General features: G+C 57.9%; 1 protein-coding gene across 1 annotated transcript; it reads right to left on the reverse strand.

The window, feature by feature from the left end:
• Positions 1-3,137: 3,137 nt before the first annotated feature.
• On the reverse strand, positions 3,138-20,594 carry PTTG1IP (PTTG1 interacting protein). Its single transcript, XM_060151080.1, has 6 exons — positions 20,387-20,594; positions 13,664-13,716; positions 11,735-11,843; positions 7,560-7,734; positions 6,690-6,736; positions 3,138-4,935 (listed from the first exon to the last, which is right to left on the reverse strand). Exons 1-6 carry the CDS (start codon positions 20,484-20,486, stop codon positions 4,889-4,891), a joined length of 531 nt encoding a protein of 176 aa, XP_060007063.1. The 5' UTR covers positions 20,487-20,594; the 3' UTR covers positions 3,138-4,888.
• Between the last annotated feature and the right edge of the window lie 1,854 nt (positions 20,595-22,448).

Genomic DNA, 22,448 nt, shown 5'->3' on the forward strand with positions numbered 1-22,448 from the left:
TACCTGAAGGTTGTGGGTCCTCACCAGCTATATTGGCAGGGTCTGGGAACATCGTAGAAACAGAGCTCACACCTGCCAGGCCAGGGAGATGATGCACAAGCCTGACTGGGCTGAAGGTGCCTCCGTGAGAGCCGCCCCAGGAGGCGGGGATGGCGTCACCAGTCTGGCTAATGGAAACGTGGGCACCACCGGCATCCGACCGCTTAGAATAACGAATGTCCCTGGCATTCTAGAGCAACCTTCCTGACGTCCCTAGACCAGCACCATCCACATCTGCTGGAAACATGTTACAAGTGCACACTCTGGGGCCCCTCCCAGACCCACTGGCTCACAATTTCGGGGGTGGGGCCCCGCCACCTGGGTTTTATGAGCCTTCCAGGGGGTTCCGACGCAGCTCAAGCTTGAGAACCCCTGGTGGACAGTGGTGCTGCTCAGATGGGACACGGTAGACAAATCGTCAGGGAATTCTGACTCAGCAGGTCCTGGGTAGGGACTGATGTTCTGCAGGCCTACTGAGCTCCCAGCTGATGCCCGTCCACTAAAACTCGGGCCACATCACGAGGAGCGAGCCTCGAGGGCAGTGGTTCTCAGCCTCGGCTGTGCACTAGAACCACTTGGAGATGTTGGGGAAAAAAGCCACCTGTGAAATGAGACCCATGAGATGAGCGTGGCTGGGAGTGTGGCCTGGCACTGGCGAGCGCAGTGAACAGCCGAGGTGCAGGCCCGCTGCTGCGGAGGAAAGGCCTGGGCTCCCAGAAACGGGGGTGTCGGTGGGCCTATTACGTGAGCCTGCGCACCTCCCCTCCAGCTGAGCTCAGGACACTCCCTGCACAGAGTCATGGAGAAATGCACGGGCAAAGTGCCCCCATGGCTGTCCTCTGCGGACCGGGGAGGCTGCCATGGAGCGGGGTCACCCGATCTCCCTGGGGATGAGGGGTCCTGGCGTGGTGGTACCAGATGTCAGTGCTTAACACTAGAGACAGACGCAGAGCAAATAATCATGGAAGGAGAGGAATCAGAATTTTTTGAACCGATGGCAGGGACCCTGGGAATGAAACCGACGCACAGCTGCTAAACCAGCAGGCAGGATAATTCTAGGTCTTCTGGTCAAGCCCCAACCCGCCACCGTAACGGGGATGCCCGGCTCTTCCCAGCAGCTTCCAGGACTGGTGAGGAAGGACCCTGCAGTTCAGCCCCAGGTGAGACCAGCAAGTGGCTCTCAGGGCTTCCTCAGAGGGACCGATGACCGTTTTCAAGGGCCACTGTGTCCTGGAGCAAAGGAAAGCCCCTGACCCTCAGGGGCTACTACACACCAGCTTTGAAGAGGCCCGGTCAGCCACTGAGGTCCACTGGCCAGAGTGGGCTTGTGGAGGCCGGATGAGAATGGGTCTCGCCCCGAGTCTAGCTCACCGGGGGCCCGTGGGAAGCAGAGGCCCAGAACGCGTAGCGGGGACAAGCACACTTAGCGCCCTATGGAGTCTCCCCACTTGTGCTCGGGGCCGGAGCGGAGGCCACGCCGTAGAAAGGCCCCGTGGAAGCCCGCGGAGCCCCACCCCCTGCTGCAGGAGGTGGCCCAGAGGCGCCACATCCCCAGAGGGAGTGCTGCAGGTCAGGGACCCCCGAGGCTCGATCGCGAGGCTTCCGGCCTGTGACTAGCTGGACTGTGTCCCCCCAAGTTCACAAGCCAGGGCCCTAGTCCCAGCACCTCAGAATGTGCAGAATCTGGAGAGAGGACCTTTAATGAGTTACTGAAGTTAACACGAGGTCACTGGGTGGGTCCTAATCCAACCTGACCGGGTCCTTACGAGGAGAGACGAGGACACAGACACACACGGGACGAGCACGCGGGGACACGGGGAGGGGGCGGCTGTCCACATGCCCAGGAGAGAGGCCTCGGGAGGGACAGCCCTGCGACCCCCGGGCCTCGGACTCCCAGCCTCCAGACTGTGAGACGGTCGATACATGTCTGTTGTTTAAGCCCCGAGTCTGCGGTGCTTGTCATGGTGACCGGAGCAGATACCCCACGGCCCACTGAACCCCCTCTGTGGCTGTTACAGAGCACAGGTCCTGAAGAACGGCTGGGGGTCACAGCCGGGGCCCTGGGGTCGCAGATCCCGGCACCCGGGCTTTGCTTTCTTCTCCCGACCCCGCCGGCCGAGGTCGCCAGCCGGCGGGTGTCTGCGCGGGCTGGGACAGCAGAGCGCCTCCACGCTGACCTCGGCCGGGCGACCTTCTGGTGCGGTCTCCCGCAGCGCACTCCGACATCACTGGAGGAGGTGGGCCTGGTGCAGCCCAGACGCTCAGCTAGGACCGGCGTGGGCCAGGGTGGGGGAGGAAGCGGCCCCAGCTCAGGACACATGACCCTGGTGCCCCCCTCGGGGAGGGGAGAGGGGCGGGAACGTGGAGTCGGGGTCACCAGGGCCTGGGGTAGCCTGAGCAGGGGGAGAGGAGGGAGCTGGCCCCCACGCTCTGGAACCCAGGGCCACGGGGTCAGTCGCCGAGCGGGCAGGCTCCTCACGGGCTGGCACCACCTCTCCGTCCCTTGGGTGGGGGCGCCCGGACCCTCCTGGGAAAGGGGCCGGCTCCCCCAAGCAGCCACCCGGCCTCGCTCCCACCACGGTTTCCCTTCCCTAGAGGCCGGGTCCTGGGGTGGGGCTTTGAGCGCTCGGTCCTGGGCGTGGATCGTTGCACCTCCTCCCGGGGGCGGCCAGAGGGGCCCGCAGTGCCCGCCGCCCCCTTCCAGTCACCGTCAGCAGCCCTGTCACTGAAGGCAAGCTCCCGTGCCCAGTGCACAGTGAGGCCAAGCCAACCAGAACACTGCAGTTTGGCGCAGAGAAGGGCCCCGCGAGGAGACGGGTGGCTCGGGCTCAAAACACCCCTGGGCCTTAGGGTGGGAGATGTCCGCTGCTGGTCGCTTGCTTCAAACAGGAGAGCCAGGGACTCCGAGCTCAAAGGTACAGCTGCTTCCCCTGGAGCTCTCTGTACCTGGTCCCACCGCTGCAGGGGTGCTAGGAGGGGGGCTGCTCATTCACACCGATGGGTGCAGAAGCCCATCTTTACCCAGACAGTCCCGCGGTCCTCACTCCCCAAGCAGTCACGTCCACACCGCCCAGAAATGACACACAAGGAACGCAAAGCATCGTCAACAAAAGCGTGTATTAATCTGCTGATTGGAAACTGGTTAAAGAGTAAGGCACTCAGGCTTACGGTCTCCGTGAGGTTACGGTTTCTGGCTGCTCTTAGTACCATTTCAGAAGCTCATGACTACAGTGGCGCTCCCGGGCCGGCTCCGTGCTGTGTGGGAGGACGGCGCCCGCTCTAACGCCTCGCAGACTCACGCTCACAACCCGGCTCTGCTTTCAGCTCGGCAGCCTCAGGTCCAGAGAGTGACTTTACATCCACACGAACTACCGAGTTAATACGAAGTTCACTGAAGTCTATCACAAAGTTTCTTTTATGAACAAACAGTAGAAAGTAAAAATTTGCAAACTGTTATATAAAATACTTAGGAATGTTTCATAATACTTTCATTGCTATCAAATGCCCAAGAAACCAGAGAAATAAGACTAAAGAGTTTGTTAAAGGTTGTTTGTGAAACTTAAAGGTAGAACTGTTAAATCAAACAGATCTGTGTAGCTAACAAGGCACGTGCAACCGTTTGATGACACGTCCTTTGATCACTGGGTCCGCGTGAACTCACTCACTTCACGTGCTTGTTCACCCGCCTCCCCAAAGCTCCATGGTTTTCACATTCAAAGCAATTTGGCAACTAGGACTATTTTCAGATTTAAGAAAGGCTGTTCCCGGTGACTCCACGGTCTGCTGTCCCTGCCAGGAAGCGCTCAGACCATTTACTGCAGTCACGTGTCTTGATCTGGAAGAAAAGGAACCACCACGTGTGGCCACGGAAGGAAGTTCCCAGCACACGGCAGAGACAAAGGAGCAGAGGCCAGAGCTCAGGTTGTCGGCCAAGCAGGACAGCCACCAGCGTCTGTCGTGCGTGGAGATTCCATCAGCGGCCCCACGGAGCCTGGCCAGTGCAGGCCCCTGCTCGCCGGGGGTGGACCTGTGGTCACCCAAGAGCCCTAGGTGACCGTCGCAGATGGCAGGGCAGGTCTGATTCAGGAGACTCTGCCCCTGGGGCCTGAGGCCTGTGGTCAGCGGAGCGGGAAAGGCAGGCGGAGCCTCTTAGACACGCCCCCCTGCCAGCCACACACCAGCACCTGACCGACTACTGCCCTTCAGAGAGGTTTTATAATTTGAACTTTTACTGGAAAAATATCTTGATGTTCCAGTAAAGAGACACACTAAAAAGTCATCCCATAAGTGGCCTAAACTTTGACAGTAAAGCTTTTTGGTGGAATCTTTTAGGTGGGAGAATAAAATCCAAGAATTCTTAAAAAAAGAAAAAAGACATAAGGTGAGTTTAGCTACCGCTCAGTGCTATTCGGTATAGTCAAGGTCAGAAAGCAAACCCTCGTCCAACTGCGTCCTGTACCCTGATGTCAACGGCAAGTCGTCTGTGCTTTTCTGGGGAAATGACAGGGGCTGGGGGGTGGCCCCAAGAGGGACTGCAGACGCCCCACTTCCTGCGCGTGGAGCTGCGCGGGCCCGGATGCAGGGAGATGGTCTGCACTGGCTCGCAGACGGAGCAGAGGCCAGGGATGTGCAGTTTCCTCCCCAAATGAACAACAGAAAAGCCCTGACAGTCTTAATGTCTCAAGTGACTAAATACAGAAATCAGAGAAGAGGGAACAGAAGCTCCCAGGCCTGGGCCTGGAGGGCAGCTTCCCTCCCCAGGGTCAGAGGCGGATGGGGCAGCGGGTCCCTGCTGACCCACAGCCCGAGGAAAGGCGTGGAGACCGCTTGCCGTGCCACGAAGTGCGTCTCAGTTGTTCTCGAATCTAGCATATGGGTTTTCTTCTCTAAACAAACCTGAAAACAAAACGGGCCTGATTAGAAATGCACTCAGCCAACAGGAAACGAGTGTCAGAAAGCAGCACGTGGTGTCTTATGTGAAGATTTACTGAGGCCAAAGGGAAGCTGGGTATGCTAATAGGCAGGTTCAAACACTACCCTTCACCTTTTCGTGAACGTCACACCACAGGTGACTTTAAAACTGAAGTGGAAACTATTGGAAACAGTATTTCTAAGAAACACAGATCCTAAGAAATAGACTTGTTTGCTGATTCTCCCAAAGGGAAATAAGAAATTTAAAGCCACCGTTTCTTCCCTCAGTGGTTGACTAAATTATACAGAAGAAAACAAAACAAAACCACCTTACTTTAGATATTCTTATAAATGCTGATTAATTTTCAGAATTAAGGCCACACAAAGAAGGTGACCGTCAGTTTACCTGCGAAGGAGCTAAGTGCCCAGAGACTCGGCGTTTTCTCTCCGCATCGTGGAAACGCACCCTCCCCCCTCTTTACACACCTGGGCTGCACACGCAACTCTCCGGAGCCACTGCAACAAATCTACTTACCGCAGGGTTTGGGGGGTGGGGGACAGTGGGGGAAAGCTAAGGGCGGGGGGAGAACGCCCTTCTGTCAGAGGAACAGGGCGAGCTCAGCCTGCAGGGGGGGGAAGCGCTCAGCCTGGGGGTGGGGCGGAGCGCACAGCTGGTTTTGGGTAAAAAGCTACCATGTGCCAAATACCGAATACTAGCAGTCTTGTTAAGGCCCAGCTCCGGCTCTACTTCTAGTTTAGAGGGAAAACACACAGAAACTGCTTTGTGATAAAGAAACCAAAGGCCTTCTAACGTCAAGAGACGGGTTCGTCTGCGGTGCATTTGGTGTTCACAGGGCCAAGCACCTCCCTCCCCCTCCCACCAGCAGCTCGAAGGTTCCCCACAGCTGAGGCTTCCTTCCAAAGTCCAGGCCACTCAAAGGGCTTTACACAAAGGGCACAAGAGAATTCTATCAGTGCAATTAAAGGGCAACTGACCAGCTCCAAGATAGGAACACAGGGAATCCGTGACTGTTCCAGAAAAGGCCTCGTGCAGGCCGAGCAGAGCAAAGGTCCAGGACCCCATCACTACCTGTGCTACGTTGTGTGTGTGTGTGTGTGTGTGTGTGTGTGTACATGCACACGAGCACACAACCATCTCGTCTTCTGTTTACATTAACGTTAAAATCAGATTTCAAAAAGCTTTCCATGATCTCCAAATTTCGTCGGAAACCAAGTGCCAGGGAGCACAAAACACCAGTGACATCGGTGGTTTGAAAATCAGTACAGAACCAGCTAAACACAGAAGCAGGTTCAGTGCTCTCAACACCGAAAAAATAGTCCCCCCACTGAAAACCTCACCAAACAAAAGCCCAGAACAGAGCCAGGACACAGCTCCCGGGAAACAAGCGGTCCAAGGCCTCAGTGTGGCTACTGACTGGGTCAGGAGGCGGGCCAGGAGCAACTCCAGCACAAGGGAGAAGGCGGGCAAAGCCCCGCAGGTAAGGGACTCACCCCACCGCAGGGCAAACAAGTCCACAAGGCGGCAAAGGGCGACAGCACTTCACCAGCAAGCAGGTGCCAGGAAGGCCGGCAGAGGCAGAGTACTCGCGGGCCTCGTCTTACGGGCACTGCTCCCAGTGCAGCCCACACCCTATAGCAGAGCCCGCCGGGCGCTGGGCGTGGCCAAGACGGCCAGGCCAGCTCCTGCCGACGGAAATGCAGAGCCAGGCGATTCTCACCGTATTTCTTCCTGATCTCATCATGTCTCGACTTCATCTCTGCTCTCCTAGAAAACACAGAAATCCCTTTCAGCAGCAAATTACAGTGTACATTTCGTGTGTGTGTGTGTGTGTGTGTGTGTGTGTGTCTGCACGGCTTGTGGGATCTTAGCTCCCCGACCAGGGATCAAAGCCGGGGCCCCTGCAGTGGAAGCGCAGAGCTCTAACCACTGGACCGCCAGGGAAGTCCCCACAGTGTAATGCCAACAGCTGTGCCTTTCACTCCATTGTGGCCTCCGGGAGCCAGAGCCGGGTGGTGGCGGCTCTGATGTGGCCACAGCCACGCTCCCACCGGGACAGGCAGGGTGCTGAGCACGGACCCCTTCATTTCAAGGAAAGCAATTCCAATACCCCGTACTGTGACTGAAGACATTTTTTCCGTATGAAAACGCACCAATCAGCAAAGACCTTACGCTTGGTTCTGAGGATGGTTAGGAGCTCGCAGGAGCCTTGGCCCGGCCGCTGCGGGCTGACAAGTCCCCAGTCCCCCCCACCGCGCACACGCCAAAGGGCTCCGGAACCTGGGACGCACGGTCACCAGAGCACTAGTCACACAAAAGGCCCGGTGTGGCCTCGGACAGACAGGAGACCCCAGGCAGAAGCCTTCCTCCCGCTGAGCCCCCGTGGGCTCAGAACCGGACAGGCCTCCAGAGGCCTCGCCGGCCCAGCCCCAAAGCCCCAGCTGGTGGCCACCGGCCAGGTCCCTGCCACGCGGCTTCCCACCCTCCACGCCACCACCGAGAAGCCCCCTCGGACGCCCGACACGGTCCTGACTTTCCCACGTGGAGAAAGCTGGGACCGAGTAACGGCCCCCGGGGCGCGGGGCCTCACCGCTCCTCCTGGCGGACCCGGCGCTCCTCTCGCTCCCGAGCAGCCCTCTCCTCGCTCTTGTCCGGCCGCCGGCTCCGCCTCCTCCCGCAGCAGCAGAAGCAGCAGCAGCAGGCGACGCCCAGGAGCAGGGCGCCCCCAAGCACCGACAGGGCAATGATCAGGGCCTCGAAGTTCACTGCCAATGCAAAGGCGCACAGTCAGGGCCCCGCCTCCTCGGCAGGCGCGGGGGGGGGGGGGGGGGGGGGGCCGGGACAACGGACGGACGCCGCCGCCCCCGCCTTCCTCCAGCCTGCTTCTGTGACTTAGTCACCATTTCCATCAACCTGAAGCAACAGGTAGCTTTTCTCATCACCTGATGCTGAAAGGCTGTTTCCAACCTGAGAAAAGTTAGCAAAACCAGGAAGAAAGAGAAGCTCCTCAGTGCACTCAGCTGCTACAACACTTGAAACTCAATCTCACGCAATCAGATGCTAAGCCTGACGCGGCTTCCGTGATTATCTAAGTCAAAGACCAGAGCCTCCCATCTGCTGCCAACAGGACACACGTCTGTCCGCCGGGCAGAGCACCAGCTGGAGCTGCGGCCCAGGCCAACGCCCAGGGGCTGGAGAACGGTGACTGTGATTTCCTGTCCAGACCAAACGCACTCAGAACAAGCTGCAATTCTTTCCAACTTCTCTTGAGGATTTACAAATTAAAACCAGTCAGTCGGTACTTTTCCACTCCATTCAAGCCAGAGCCTATCACAGGACAGGCTGACACCTTCCAGTTAGCACCACCCCGCCCCGCCCTGGACAGCAGTGAGACCATCACAGGACGGCCTCCTGCCGCACAGAGCTCAGAGCTCGTAAGCTCGGGTGCCACTGGTCTCTTGGTTGGGGGGAGGTGGGGTGGGCTGGGGTCTGGAAGGTGAGAGCTCTTCCTCGGGTCGGGGAGGGAGGCACCAGTGCCCCGGTGCCCCCAGCCCCCCTCAGGCTGCCAGTGTGACAGCACTCGCTCTGCCTTCTGAGCTTTGAACCACGTGGTTTTTCCTCCTCTGACCTGTTCTGCAAGTGCCAGAATTGCAAGATACAGTGGTGACAGGAGACCGCCACAAGCAGGGGGCGTAACTTTTTGACTAGAGAACTCGAGAACAATCAACTTTATTTTTATTTACTTTTTAAAATAAATTTATTTATTTTATTTATTTATTTTTGGCTGCGTTGGGTCTTCGTCGCTACACGTGGACTTTCTCTAGTTGCGGCGAGCAGGGGCTACTCTTCATTGTGGCGTGCGGGCTTCTCATTGTGGTGGCTTCTCTTTATTGTGGAGCATGGGATCTAGGCGCATGGGCTTCAGTAGTTGTGGTGCACAGGCTCAGTAGTTGTGGTGCACAGGATTAGTTGCTCCGCTGCATGTGGGATCTTGCCGGACCAGGGATTGAACCCGTGTCCCCTATGTTGGCAAGTGGATTCTCAACCACTGTGCCCCCAGGGAAGTGCCGGGAACAATCAACTTTAAAAACCGACGAGGGACTTTCCTGGTGGCACAGTGGTTGAGAATCCGCCTCCCAATGCAGGGGATGTGGTTTTGATTCCTGGTCAGGGAACTAGATCCCACATGCTGCAGCTAAGAGTCTGCATGCCACAACTCTGGAGCCTGCGAGCCACAACTAAGGAGCCCACGTGCCACAACTAAGGAGCCAGTGAGCCGCAACTAAGGAGCCTGCCTGCCACAACTAAGACCCAGTGCCACCAAAATAAATAAATAGAATAAAATTTAAAAGAAACCAAGAAAAAACAAAAACCCATGAGACCAGTAAGACAGCTGGCTCTAAAATACACCTACCCCCACAAGAGCTTTTCTGATTAGCAGCTAAACCCAGTTATAAAACAGAACAGAAATTCCACCATGATGGGAAGCTAAACTATGGGCTTATTTCCGAGAAATCTACTCTAGGACGTACTAGACCTGAACAGAGAGAGAACCTGTTCCCAGACGAGGGTTCAGACGGTAAAGACCTTGCTGGTCTCCACCTGAACGTGTGTGTGTGTGTGTTTGTTTGTTTGTTTTTTGGCTGAGCTGTGCAGCATGTGGGATCTTAGTTCCCCGACCAGGGACTGAACCCAGGTCCCCCGCAGTAGAAGTGCAGAGTCCTAACCACTGGACCACCATGGAAGTCCCCTGAACGCATATATTTAAGGTCGTTACAATCACAACCCCAATTTTGCCTAGAACTGGTTAAGATGATTCTACAGTTACTTGTAAGAATAAAAGCACCTGTGGCACAGGGCTGAGGTAGTGTGAGGTGCTGCCCGACGGGGTGGACCGCAAGGCCCCACGCGCTCGGCTCCCGGGGATGAGGCCCCAGCTCCCTGCAGGCCCGAGGAATAAACCCGACGAGGCCAGCGCACCTTCTCTCAGGAACCGGGGTACCGCACCCTCCTGTTACCACAGTGTCTGCCCCCCAGCGCCCCTGCTCACCCCCGTGAGCCCGTGTGCCCCGATGCTGCCTGGAGCGGCATCAACGGGGGCAGCCACGCTTGAGAACCGTGTGGCCCACCGACTAAGGCTAGACGTGAAAGGGGTGCCAGTCAGCAGCGTGCTCCTGAGCACACGCCCAGGGCGGGTGGGTGTCTGTGTCCAGCCCACGCGGGAGCACACGGCAGCCCGCACACAGCCCGGTGTCCACCAGTGCACCGCAGCGGTTGCCCACGGTGTCCTGAGGGATAGGCGAGCGCTGGACGTGGTCTGTGTGTTTTGCTGAGTGGCGATAACCTGCAGACTCACGTGAAAATTCACTGTGCACACGGGCATTTGTATATGCACAAGTGTACATGCATGTGTGCACGCATGTGTCTGTACTTGCACGTGTGTACGTGTGCGTGTCCTCTGGCGTCCAGGGCCCAGAGAGAGGGAGCGAGGGCTCACGTGTGCACTGTGTTAGAGTCATGCTTCAGTTTAAAAGCATTTTAACAGTTAAGGTCCCAGATGCTGATGGTTGGTTCCCTGGGGCGGGAGCCATCTCTGCGGAACAGACGGGGAGGGAAGGTTCCACGGAGGAGGCGGCCGCCAACATGGAAGCAGACGGCCGTGTGGCCCAAAGAGCCTTTCTGGAGGGAGGGCAATAGAGGGAGCAGCCAGCTGGGAGGACGTGACGGGCGTGCCCGCACACGTACGCGCCCACACACACTCCCACAGACACAAACTTCTGGGTTCCCTGGGCTTCAGCTGCTGAAATCAGAAGTGAGTCGTTTCAGACGGAGGCTGACAGATTCTGAGATGGAAATCAATTAGAAAAAAGACAGATAAAACAGATCATCACAATTCTCTGCAAGAGCACTGGCTCCTATGACCTGTAGCCAGGCGGCCTCCCGATGGCCCCAAACCAGAAGTCATAAAGGAAAGGATTAATAAGCCCAACTCATAAAAATGAGCTCCATGTGGCAACACACACCACAAACCAACTTAAAAGGCCACCTAGGAAACAACCTGGGTCTCACCTAGGGATCACTTCCCTTGGAGAAAGAGCAGGGTTAGGGTTAGGGTTAGGGTTAGGGTTAGGGTTAGGGTTAGGGAACGGATACGGTTTAGGGTACAGGTTACGGTACGACAACAGTTGAGGGTTAGCGTATGTGTTAGGGTACGGGTTAGCGTTAGTGTACGGGTTAGGATTAGAGTACGGGTTAGGGTAAGGCTTAGGGTTAGGGTTAGGGAACGGGTACAGTTTAGGTACAGGTTAGTGTACAACAACGGTTTAGGGTTAGCGTACGTGTTAGGGCACGGGTTAGTGTTAGTGTACGGGTTAGGATTAGGGTACGGGCTAGGGTAAGGCTTCCGGTAAGGGTTAGGGTTAGGGTTAGGGTTAGGGAATGGGTATGGTTTAGGGTGCAGGTTAGGGTACGACAACGGATTAGGGTTAGGGTACGTGTTAGGGTATGGGTTAGGGTACGACATTGACACAGGTGCTGACACGCCACCCGCATGGCCCCGGGACGTGGGGAGATGCCTGCAGAGCAGAGCCAAGGCCGTGGCCTTCAGGGCAGCCTCCAGACCCGGACCGCCCACTTTCCCAGATGCCACCGCTCTCACCAGCCTCCCCCACCTCCCCACTCCTGGCAGCTTACATTAACTGAGCACAACCAGAATTTTCAAAACGGCACTGGTTTTGCAAGAAGCCAATGAGAACAGCGACTTACCCCAGCACACACCCCAGCGCGCAGAGCTCAGCTTGCAGAGAGAGCTGGGCGGCAGGATTTTGGTCACCGGGTAGTCCAAGCACGCCTTGTCAGTGTTGCACCAAAGACACTGCAAGAGGCAATGACAGGGCATCAGACGCGTAAATGCTGAAGGGCAGACGGGCCAGGGTCCGACCTGCGCCAGTCCCACCGGCCACACTGCTGTCCCCCCTCGGCCTCCTTGCTGGTCCCCACCCGGGGCCTCTGCGTGGCCTGCTCCCCTCGCCCGGATGCTGCCCTCCCTTCTAACACCCAGAGCATCCAGGCGTCAGCCGCCTGCAGGAGGGACCGAGCCAGGCATGGCTGGAGTGGTGTCCGCCCACGGTTATCACCCTGTAAAGATGCTAATTTGATCTCTAGGACTGAACCAAGCGGTCTGTCTTATTGCTGGCTGTCTTAAAGATGATTCTACTAGAGCGCAAGGGCATCCGTCCAGAACCGCAGAGCCGGAGAAAACCTGGCAGGTGTGCCCGAGTCCCTAGCCAGCACGGCAGAGGCCTGGCCAGCCCGGCAGAGGCCTGGCCAGCACGGCAGAGGCCTGGCCAGCGCGGCAGAGAGAGGCCTGGCCGGCCCGGCAGAGAGAGGCCTGGCCGGCGCGGGAGAGAGAGGCCTGGCCGGCGCGGCAGAGGCCTGGCCGGCCCGGCAGAGGCCTGGCCGGCACGGCAGCCGAGGGGCCCAGAGCCGGGCAGGCACTGGCATAGATGTGAGGTTTGGGTCAACCTAACAACCCGCCCAGGTCAGGACGGTCAGGATATTTTCAAGCTTGAAGGTAAAGATTTTACTAAGTTTTTTTTCTTTGAAGTTTTAACAGGATGGAAAGTCATGGTATGTTTTGGTCCCAAGTTAGGGTGAAAATCTGTTACAGAAAAATGTTTTAGTGAAACCTGGGGTCCCAGGGCCACTGACGCAGTGTCCACTTTGGTGTCTTGTGTTCAAAATGACAGACAGCAGGGAGGCCCTCTTCATTTCGGCCGTTTCAGAATTCCTTCCGTTTCAGCGGTTCTTTCCTGGCTTAACAATTTCTGGGAAATCCACCATTTTCAAACAGCTCAAGTTTTAAACACCTAATTTTCCAGTTTTATGTGACAGTTTCACCGAAAGCCATGAGCTCACTAGGAGGGTAAGTTCTCGTTGTGCTGGTGTCGTGGCTGTTTGTCACTCGTTTTTTACATTAATGAGGTACACGCACGTGGTGAACAACGCAGGGGTGCCGGCAGATCCTTCCGGAAGCCCGTGTGCATTAAGGATTCGCACGCAGCGGGGTCTGCCCTGGCTTTCATCTGCACTTCTGACCTCACCTGTCTGGGTTCAGAGTGGGGGTCAGGCCTTCAGAGGAGGTGTGCACCCCGCTGTGGTCTGGGCATCCCCCAACCCCACACAAGGAGGGCGAGCACGGGCACTCCAGCTCGAGGCCCCCTCAGCACTGCGAGAGCCCGGCGGGGGCCGGGAGGGCTCTGAGCACACCTGCCGCGTCTCAGGGTCGGTCTGTAAGACAAGAGGCCTCCAAGGTGGAGTGAGCCCCGTGGGAAAGCCCTGGGCACAGGTCAACAGTCGCAGACGAGGGGCTAAACGTGCTCCCACCTCCCTGGCCCCCACCCTGCTGCCGGGCACCTCTGCTCAGGCCTGCGGGCACCAGGGGCTCACACAAGTTCTGGGCTGTGTGAAACATACGTGCTTTATTGCAGGAGCGGAAGGAGCACGTGAACAGCACTCAAGTGGCATGTGCAGCTTTCACCAGACGCTTTGATGTGCCTGAGAAAGGCTGCTAAGAGCCGTCGTGAAAAATACCTCCACAAAGCCCAGACCACAGAGCCCGGCACACACAAGCGGCCCTGGGGCCAGAGGCAGCGGGTCTGCTTCTGGGTCACATGCTGACCCTGTGCTACTTACAGAGACGTGCTTCAGGCACTCTTCACAGGTTCTGTTTGTGTTCTGAGAACAACCTGCAGGGCAAAGACACACGTCCCTGAGAATCCTGCGGCGTCCACGCGGGGAGGGGTGGGCACGTGACGCTCAGAGCCCGGAACAGGCGGCCCCTCCCGCGCCAAGCCTTCAGGCATGCAGACCGGGCCTCTACAGGCAGGGCCCTGGGAGGACACACAAGCGGCACACATGCGGTCCTGACCCCAGGGGTCTCCCGGGAGAGAAGACGGCGCCACCCAGCAAGGCCAGCGCCTGCGTCTCACCTGCATGGTCGCACACCACTGACTGCCTAGTCAGCAGACACCCTGGAACCAGAGGCCACAGCGATGCCAGGCCAGACTCAAGCCAGGCCGCGGCCCCCTTGCCGGTCCCAACCCTGCGGAGCACCCCCTGCACCCCCAGGCACTCTTCACCGCGCAGGTGCTACGGGAAGGGCTCAAACCCCGAGCAGCTGACAGCTCTGGAACGCAAGCTAAGCAGAAGTGAAGAGGTGGTGTACGAATAAAGGATTCCAGTCCACCATCAAGCAGCCGCTCTTCACCCCACGCCGCCCCTCAAGACACGCACACGCTTGGGAGAGGCCCGAGCACATCCCGTCAGCCACCAGGAAAAGCACGTGAGAATCGCAGTCAGGCCCCACTTCACACCCACCAGAACGGCTGCATTACAGAGACTGACGATGCTAATGGTGGTGAGGACGGGGCGGGCGGGCTCAGCGGCTCAAAAACAAACACGTGCTCCTCTGAGACTTGGCAATTCCACTCAGTCTCGTACCCAAGACAAACCAGAACACACGTGCACAGGGACACATGCACAGGGAGACATGCACAGGGGGCTGATGGCAACTTTATGTATAGGAACAGCTGAGAGCCAAATGGCCCAGATGTCCAGGCGCCCCGCATGCCCCTCGGCCTCCCCACTGGTCCTGAGAGCTGCCAGGTGGCTCCCTGGCCAGGGCCTCTGCGCGGCCTGCTCCTCCTGCCTGGATGGAGGACCCGACCCTCCCTGGGACCACCTCCTCCTAACACGCTGTACCCAAGGGGCAAGGGGACAGAGGTCGTTGGAGGATGGACAGGGAAACTGGTCCAGTCCTACAGTGGGACACTCTTCAGCCCTAAAAAGAAGTCTACGTCGCACATGATGACTCTACAAATCACGTGCGTTGTGGGGAGCCTCCCGCAAAGGCCCGCAGCGCAGGGCTCGGGGACGGGTGAGGCTCCTCTTCGGGGGCCAGGTGGGGGGAAGGATGGGCTGGCTGGGGCCCCAGGCTCCTGAAGAGGCCTGTTCTGAGGCTTGCAGGAGGTCAGGGTCTCACAGGTGTAACTCACTGGATGGCACACGTAGGATTCCTGCACTTCACTGTATGTAAACTTGATCTCAAAAGAAGGAGGCGAACGCTGAGCTCTTAGTGATGAGGTGCACGGGGAGGAGGTGGGGGCGTGCGCGGCTGTAACTTCAAAACGCGACAGACCTGGTGGTGGGCGGAGGGCCGCTCACTGCCCAGGTCTCCCAACTTCCCTCTAGTTTCCAAGGTTTTCCTAATAAAATGCAGGGGCAAAGAGCTTTAGCTTTAAGTCGTTTGCGAAGCAGGACTCACGCAGTAACTGCTGCTGTGAAATAGCTGGAGAGTTCATCTATTCAACAGCCTTCCACGCTCCATTCTTAAAAACCAAAATCCTCTTTTATCTGAAACGAAAGCTCCTTCTGTGACAACACGCCGTTCTGCGCAGTCACCATGAAGCAGCACCCTCCGCAGAGCCTCCAGCGGCCTGCTGCTGGGTTCGTGTTCGAGCCGACCCTCAACCGCTTTACTCCCTCAGCCCCAGGAAGCTGGAGCCAGAAGCGGCCCCTGAAATACCTCCATTCTCAGAGGACTGCCGAGAGGGGCCCCGGGGCCCTGTGGACCGGCAGGAGGGAACGGCCCCGAGGACGGTTTCGCAGTTCTGTCCACCAAGGGGCTGAGAGAGGACGGCACACGTGTTGCCAGGTCTTTGGTCTCCAGCCACTGTCCCCACTAAAAGGAAACGGGCAGAACAATAACGCCACAACCGAGGCAGAGAAAGGACAACACCGGCCTTGGACAGCTTGCAAAGCCAGAAAGTGGCACAAGGACCCAGAAGCCAGCATGGAGGGGGTCCTCCTTGCCAAAGTGGCACAACTGAACGTCAGAGTGAATGACAGTAATGGACTCTCACCTCCTGAACGCCCACGATTTCACACGGACACGGAATAAACACAGGGAAGGACAGCTAGCCAAGAGTCTCCGTCCCAGTAAACAGGGACACCAAGGCCACTGCGCCGTTTGCGGAGGGACAAGACGTTACGTACGGTGTCAGAGCACCCCCCGCCCCGGTTTGGCACCTGAAAAGTGATCGGAGATATCACCAAGACAACCTGTGACAAGACAACGGCACAGAGTGACAGCAGGTGCCTCTGAGGGGTGCAGGAAGGACAGTCACCCAGTGGCTGAATCCTCGCCAGATGCACCCGAATCAAATCAGAGGAAACCAGACAGGACCACAAGGGCCTCTGAGCACAAGGACAGGCTGAGGAGCTACTCCAGGGGAACAGAGGCTGAGAGACAGGACACCCAAAAGCAACACGCCAGCCGGGGTCAGAGGACCGAGGACGCTACTGAGGTAACTGGTGATCTGTGTGCACAGTCGTGTGTCAAATCAAGGGTCCGGGATCGTACCAATGGTCACTGTGCAGACTTGACCGTCACGTTCCAGCTATGCCCTTCTTAGGAGACGCACCCTGGTGAATTTAGGGTAAATGGCCACATCACAACTTGCTCTCAAACGGTTTGGTGACAAGAGTAACAGGCAGCGACTTCCCTGGTGGTCCACCGGTTAAGACTCAGCGCTTTCACTGCAGTGGCCCAGGTTCAATCCCTGGTCAGGGAAGGAAGATCCCACAGGCCGCCAGGCACGGCCAAAAGAAACAGAAGCACGCAGACACAGACAAGGAGCAGCAAAGCAAATATGGCAAAGGCTGGAAGAGCAGAAAGGGACTCAGGAGTTCACTGGACCATTTACTCCTTCAACTGTTTCTCTAAAGCGCTGGGCAGGGAGGTATGGCGGGGACCGCAGGGCGCCTACCACACCCACTCGCGCCTACCACACCCACTCTCGAGTCCTTCTGAACACCGTGAGAGAGGCCCCAGGCAGCAGGTGCTACAGCATGGGAACTTCTTCTCAGGCCTCTCCAATTTAAAAGTCTGTGTGATAACCGGTCTTGCATGAACTAACCTAACCGACATCGGCTCCAAGATACACACCATAAACCCGTCCACCCTGGGGTCTCTGGGTCACGGGCCAGATGAGTCAACAGAGAGGCCTGGGAGGGGAAGGGCCAAGGAGACGGCCTCGCCCTTCTCCTGCTCCCGGCAACGCCAAGGTTCAACAGCCTCCCGAAGTCAGTTCAGAGCCGAGACAAGGCAGTGCCCTCCTCGCCCTTGAAAACACCAGGGTGTTTTTCGTAGTAAGACAGGGAAATACGTTAACCATTTGCAGCTGCTTCAGAGACTGGGCGTCAGCAGTCACTCACTGCATCTTATCTCATCCCGGAAACAGAAAACTTTGTGCTGAAAGCCAGAGACATGTAAACATCTGGCCTGAGTTTCCGAGGTCTAACGCTGAATGTCACTGTCCTGACTTCGGAAGGCCCGTGGCCGGGACTCTTCAGCTTGGACTCCCCTTACCAATGACTAGAGAACCTTAAGTCTCATGCTCTTGGGAAACTAAGTTAAAACAAAAAAGGTTCTCAGGACACACTAACCCATGATACATTTGAGTTCCTTCCTAAACTGCTTAAACACAAAAGGACACACTAGTGTGTGTAAAGGGGGATGTTGTAAAGAAACAAGGAAGTGAGTCACTATATTTACCGTGGAACACCACGGGCCAGAGGGCCGCCTGCCTTCGGCAGCGCCCTCAGCAGTGGAAAAGCCCCAGGACCGGGCACTATGGCCATGCCGCACGGTGACAGGGCACAGGGTGCCCGCGTTGTCAATTTCACGTGAGAAACAAGGCAGAAAGTTCACCTAGACAAAAAGTCCTGGCTGTCCCACCGCCTCAGCAGAAAAGGGGGAGTGAGGAGGGCAGAGGGCAAAGGCTCGGACCCGTGCACACACTCCATGCCCCGCAACCTGCCTGGAAGCCCCCGTTCTCTGCAGCAAGACCGCTGTAAGGAGCCCCCGCCCCCAGCTACCCCGGCCACCACCAGCTCCTCCAGACTCCTCTGTTTAGGACAAGACTGAGGTCCCTTTAGGGGCTGCCTTCCCTCTAGATGTAAAGGTGAAACTCGGGGGTGGAGTCTGACCCCACACCCAGTTAAAGCGGGGTCCAAAGCCCATGAAACTTCTTTAATTCAATGAACTTCCCTCTGAAGATCTTCAACACCTTGTCGGTTCCTAACGTCTCCCCACCACCCAAGTGCACAGTAAAGACAGACGTTAGATGTGGCTGGGTTTGGACCAGTATGATGCTCTGTGATGGTTAATTTTATCTGTCAGATTGACTGGGCTAAGGGATGCCCAGAGAGCTGGTAAAACACTTTGTTTGTTTCTTTCTTTGTTTTAGATTTTTTTTCTTTTTTCTTTTCCTTTTTTGTGGCCTTGCCGTGCAGCATGCAGGATCTTAGTTCCCCAACCAGGGATGGAACCCGAGTCCCCAGCAATGGAAGCGCAGAGTCCTAACCACTAGACTGCCAGGGAATTCCCAAAACACTCTTTCTGGTAGTGTCCGTGAGGGTGTTTCCAGAAGAGACGAGCATGAGTTGGTGGACGGGTGAAAGCACCTGGCCCTCTCCAAGGTGGGTGGGCATCACCTAACCAATTGAGGGCCCGAACAGAACAGAAAGGCAAGGAAGGAGGAGTCTGCTCTTTGTGTGAGAGCTGAGACGTCCACCTCCCCCTGCCCTTGGGCCTTCAGGCGTAGACTGGGCCGTATCCCCCGGGCTCCCCACTGCCTGGCCTTGAGGTGTGGCCTGCGCTACACGCCAGCTCTCCCGGAAAGCAGACGGCAGCTCATGGGGCTCCTCCGCCCCTCGGTCACGTGATCCAGTCCCTCATAATAACTCTTTCTCTATAGCTACATATATCCTGTTGGTTCTGTTTCTCTAGAGTGATTTTTCCTAATACACACAGCATCCTTGCGAGGAAAACAAAGTCTCTTAGATAGCGTAGTCACATTCCTACAGCATGACAAGTGGTAAAGTCTCACAGCAAGCCTGGGCTCAGTGTGGCTAGAAGAAGAGCCACTTTTCTCCTGAAATACTAGGATTAGAGTCCAGTTTCACTCCCAAACTGTCACAGGACATGCCCACGCAACCCACAGGAGTCTCTGCCCTTAAGTCCAGGGCAAGGGCAGGGTGAAAAGCTGGCAGTCAAACACACCTGGGGCGCTTCCTGACACATCCACTTCAACAATACACACCCCGCGGCCACCAAGGAGAGGTTCTCGGGCGACTGAGGACCCTTGGCTCTCAGCCACCCAGTTTGGTAAAAAGCACTTGCACCACACTCGTGCTGAACAAGCCATCTGGGCCGAAAGTTCCCTATTCTGTGTCACTCGACTCTGCATTAACGAACAGTATCACAAACGTACACACAAGTACGCTTAGAAGGCGATGAGAAAAAACTCAAGTAGTCCTGCCCTGGAACCGACACCCCACGAGGTCACAGAGAGGAAAGGTGCTTTGCTGTGCTAAACAGAAGGTACCGAAGCCGCAGCTAACTGGCGCTGAGAAAACCCCCGGCCCCTCAGGCTGACCCAGGTCGGTTAGGCCACCGGCCCAAGGCTCGATTCCCCACACTAGCGACCACACGGGGATGCCACACACAGCAGCCAGATCAAACGCTCCCAAGATCCCCAGCGGCCTGCAGACCACCTACAGGAAGCCACCCTCCAGCACCAGCGCTTCTGGAACTGCTGGGCCCTTAGGTCATGCACTCCCCTCACCACCACCCCCTGACTCTCATCTGCCGTTTCCTGGTCAGGCCCCCCAGGAACTCGTCGCCTCCACTTGCCGGTCACCACCGTGGGCCCGGCACCTGGCACAGGTAGTTACTGAGGACAGGGGGGATCGCCTAGCAAGGCCGCCCACCTGCCCACGCAGCGCGGGCCTGCAGAGCCCAGGAACCAGCGGCAGGGCGGGCTCAGCCCAAGCACCGGCCGCTATCCCTGGAGCTCCTCGGAGGGGCCTACTCCGCACGGTGGCGGGTGTAGGGGCGGCATACAGGCCTCCCCGAAGCGAGCAGGGCCCCCAACACACCAGCCGCGCCCGCACAAGGGCCCGGCCCCTGGACTCCGGCCGCCGACCCGCTGTGGGACAAGCGAGCTCCCCAGCTCTGCTTTCGACCCCGAGTCCACACCCGAGACGGCTCTTTCCGAGGGTCGTGGCGCCGCTGCGCTCGGCCAGGCCGACGCCGCGGTCCCGGACCACCCCGCATGCTGAGCCAGGACAAAGGGCCGGCCCACCGCCGTCCCCGAGCCCCGCCGCCCCAGGCTGCGGACCGACACTCGGGTGGCCTCCCGGCCGCAGACCGCGCGAGCCCAGAGCAGCGACCCAGAGCGGCTGCGACCCCCGGCCCTCCGCACCCCTTGACCCCGACACTGCGCCCCCCCGCCGCGACCCCGCCCCGCACCCCCGGCCCCCCCCGCCCCCGAGCCCGCCGGCTGCCCTCACCCTGCGCGGCGGCCGCCGGGAGGAGCAGCAGGAACAGCGCGGCGCCGCCGAGGGCCAGTCCCCAGCGCGGAGTCGGCCCGCGGACCCTGCCGGACGCCATGGCGGCTGCGACCCCGCCAGTCGGTCGTCGTCCTCGTCTGCCGGACGCGCAGCACCTCGGACCCCGGCCAGGCGCCTCCGCCCGGAAGGGCCGCGCTCCGGGGGTGGGCGGGGCGGCGGACGGGCCAGTGCGGAACAGGGGCCCGCCCCGCGCCGCTCGCGGTCCCGCCTCCCGGCGCGCGGATCAGTGCGCCTGCGCGGCGGGAAGGGGGCGGGCCGCGGGGGGCCGCTGAGGCTCAGTGCGCTTGCGCGGTTGGGAGGGGTGCTACGCGACCTTGACCCTAAAGGGGTGGAGGAGCGCTCAGCGAGTGGACGGGAGGCCTTGCTTTCTGGCTTGGTCCCGCGGGCCTCGCAGAGCCAGCACGCTGGGGCCCTGAGCCCCGCCCGGAAGACCTCCGACCCGGAGGTCACCTCCCCCGAGTCGGGGCTCGGGCCGCGGGGAGGGAGCGGGCGGGCGGAGGCCGGCGCCTGGGAGGTCTGCTGGACCCCGGCCCCGGACAGCGTCATGGAATGATAAAAACATATACTGCGAGAGTCCAGTTGCTTTCTTTTTAAGATTGTGTTTCCATAGCCAAAGTACAGTGGGGCTTTGGGTATTGTATAGGGAAGCCAGGGATACTTCTCCTAAGCTTCCTGGGGTCACTGGCTTGTGGCTTCCTGGACCAGCCTGATAAGACCACCTTCCCGGTAGCAGCAGTGCTGGCATCAGGGGTGGGCCGTCCGTCACGGGGGAGGTGTCTGCCATCTTTGACCTAATTCAGGGCCCCAACGTCACTTACTGGGTCGTGTTCCACTGCTGTCCCACACCTACCTCAACTCTTGAGGGCTGCGGTGAAATCCGGGCAGTGGGCTTTGCAGTCCAGTACGGAATCTACTGACCCCGGCGAGGTAGGTGTGGCGCAGGCTGATCAGAGCATCCCTCCCTCTCAGTGTGCTGGGATTCAGCGGTGTGGCATTTAAAATCTTCCGTACTTGCTCTCCCTGAGACGGCCCCAACTGGTTGGAATGTAACTGGTCCTCAACCCCCAGGGTCAGTGTGGAAAGACTTTTCTCGGCCAGGAGGACACAGTTGGTTGCAGTGTATTTGTGCCTCTGCGATGTGCAGGGACCAAAGGCAACGTGACCTCATCCTTCCCCGCTGCCAGATGTGGAAAACTGGGCCCAGCAGGGTGCCTGCGGAAGGTCATAGGGCCAGGAAAACAGCGCATCAGGACTGTGAGGCTGGCATCCCAACCCTGCCAGTTCCTACCTCCATGACCTCCGCTTCCGTGCGCTTTAGCGGCACAGCTCAGCTCACAGCACTGCTGACCATCACGAGGTCACGGGGTCACGCACAGAAAGGACCCGAGGGCCGCAGGTTGGGGCCCAGTGTTAGCGTCCCTGAGCCTGGCGCTCCTGCACACAGTGACTGCACGTCTGTGACGTCACACCAGTGTGGATGTCCAATGTTTTAACAAGCATGCCTTCAACTTGCCTCTGGCTCTTTGTAGAGGGACAAAGTTCCTTCCTGTTCATGTGAGGCAGCATAGGGCCCTTGACTGCAGTAAGCTGTGTCTGCCCTACATCCTCCAGTTCAAATACTTCTTATCTCCCTTTGGTTTGGATCTTCTGTTATAGAAAAAGATGTTTAAAGACTCATTTGCCATCGGAACTGGAGTAAACACCAGCCCGGGATAAACAACAAGGTCCTACTGTACAGCACAGGGAACTATATTGAATATCCTGTGGTAAACCATAATGAAAAATAATATAAAAAAAGAATGTCTGTATGTGTATAACTGAGTCACTTGTCTGTACAGCAGAGATTGGTACAACACTGTAAATCAACTAGACGCCAATTAAAAAAAGTTTTCTTAAAAAAGAAAGTTTGGGAATTAAAAACAAACATACCTGGGCTTGGAACTATGGCCCCAGAAAGCAACATTGTTTCATCGTAACAACCACACAACAACCATGTACTGGC

This window comes from Lagenorhynchus albirostris, chromosome 5 (assembly GCF_949774975.1).
Source record: "Lagenorhynchus albirostris chromosome 5, mLagAlb1.1, whole genome shotgun sequence".
NCBI lineage: Eukaryota > Metazoa > Chordata > Mammalia > Artiodactyla > Delphinidae > Lagenorhynchus > Lagenorhynchus albirostris.

Bases quoted from the DNA above. Each gene is read 5' to 3' on its own strand.
- PTTG1IP (XM_060151080.1), bottom strand. From the start codon at position 20,486: ATGGCGTCCGGCAGGGTCCGCGGGCCGACTCCGCGCTGGGGACTGGCC. The intron at 6,737-7,559 runs GTGAGGCCCCGC...TGTGTTTTCTAG, and splicing joins CGGGTCCGCCAGGAGGAGCG to GAGAGCAGAGATGAAGTCGA. The intron at 4,936-6,689 runs GTGAGAATCGCC...TTTTGTTTTCAG, and splicing joins TGAGATCAGGAAGAAATACG to GTTTGTTTAGAGAAGAAAAC.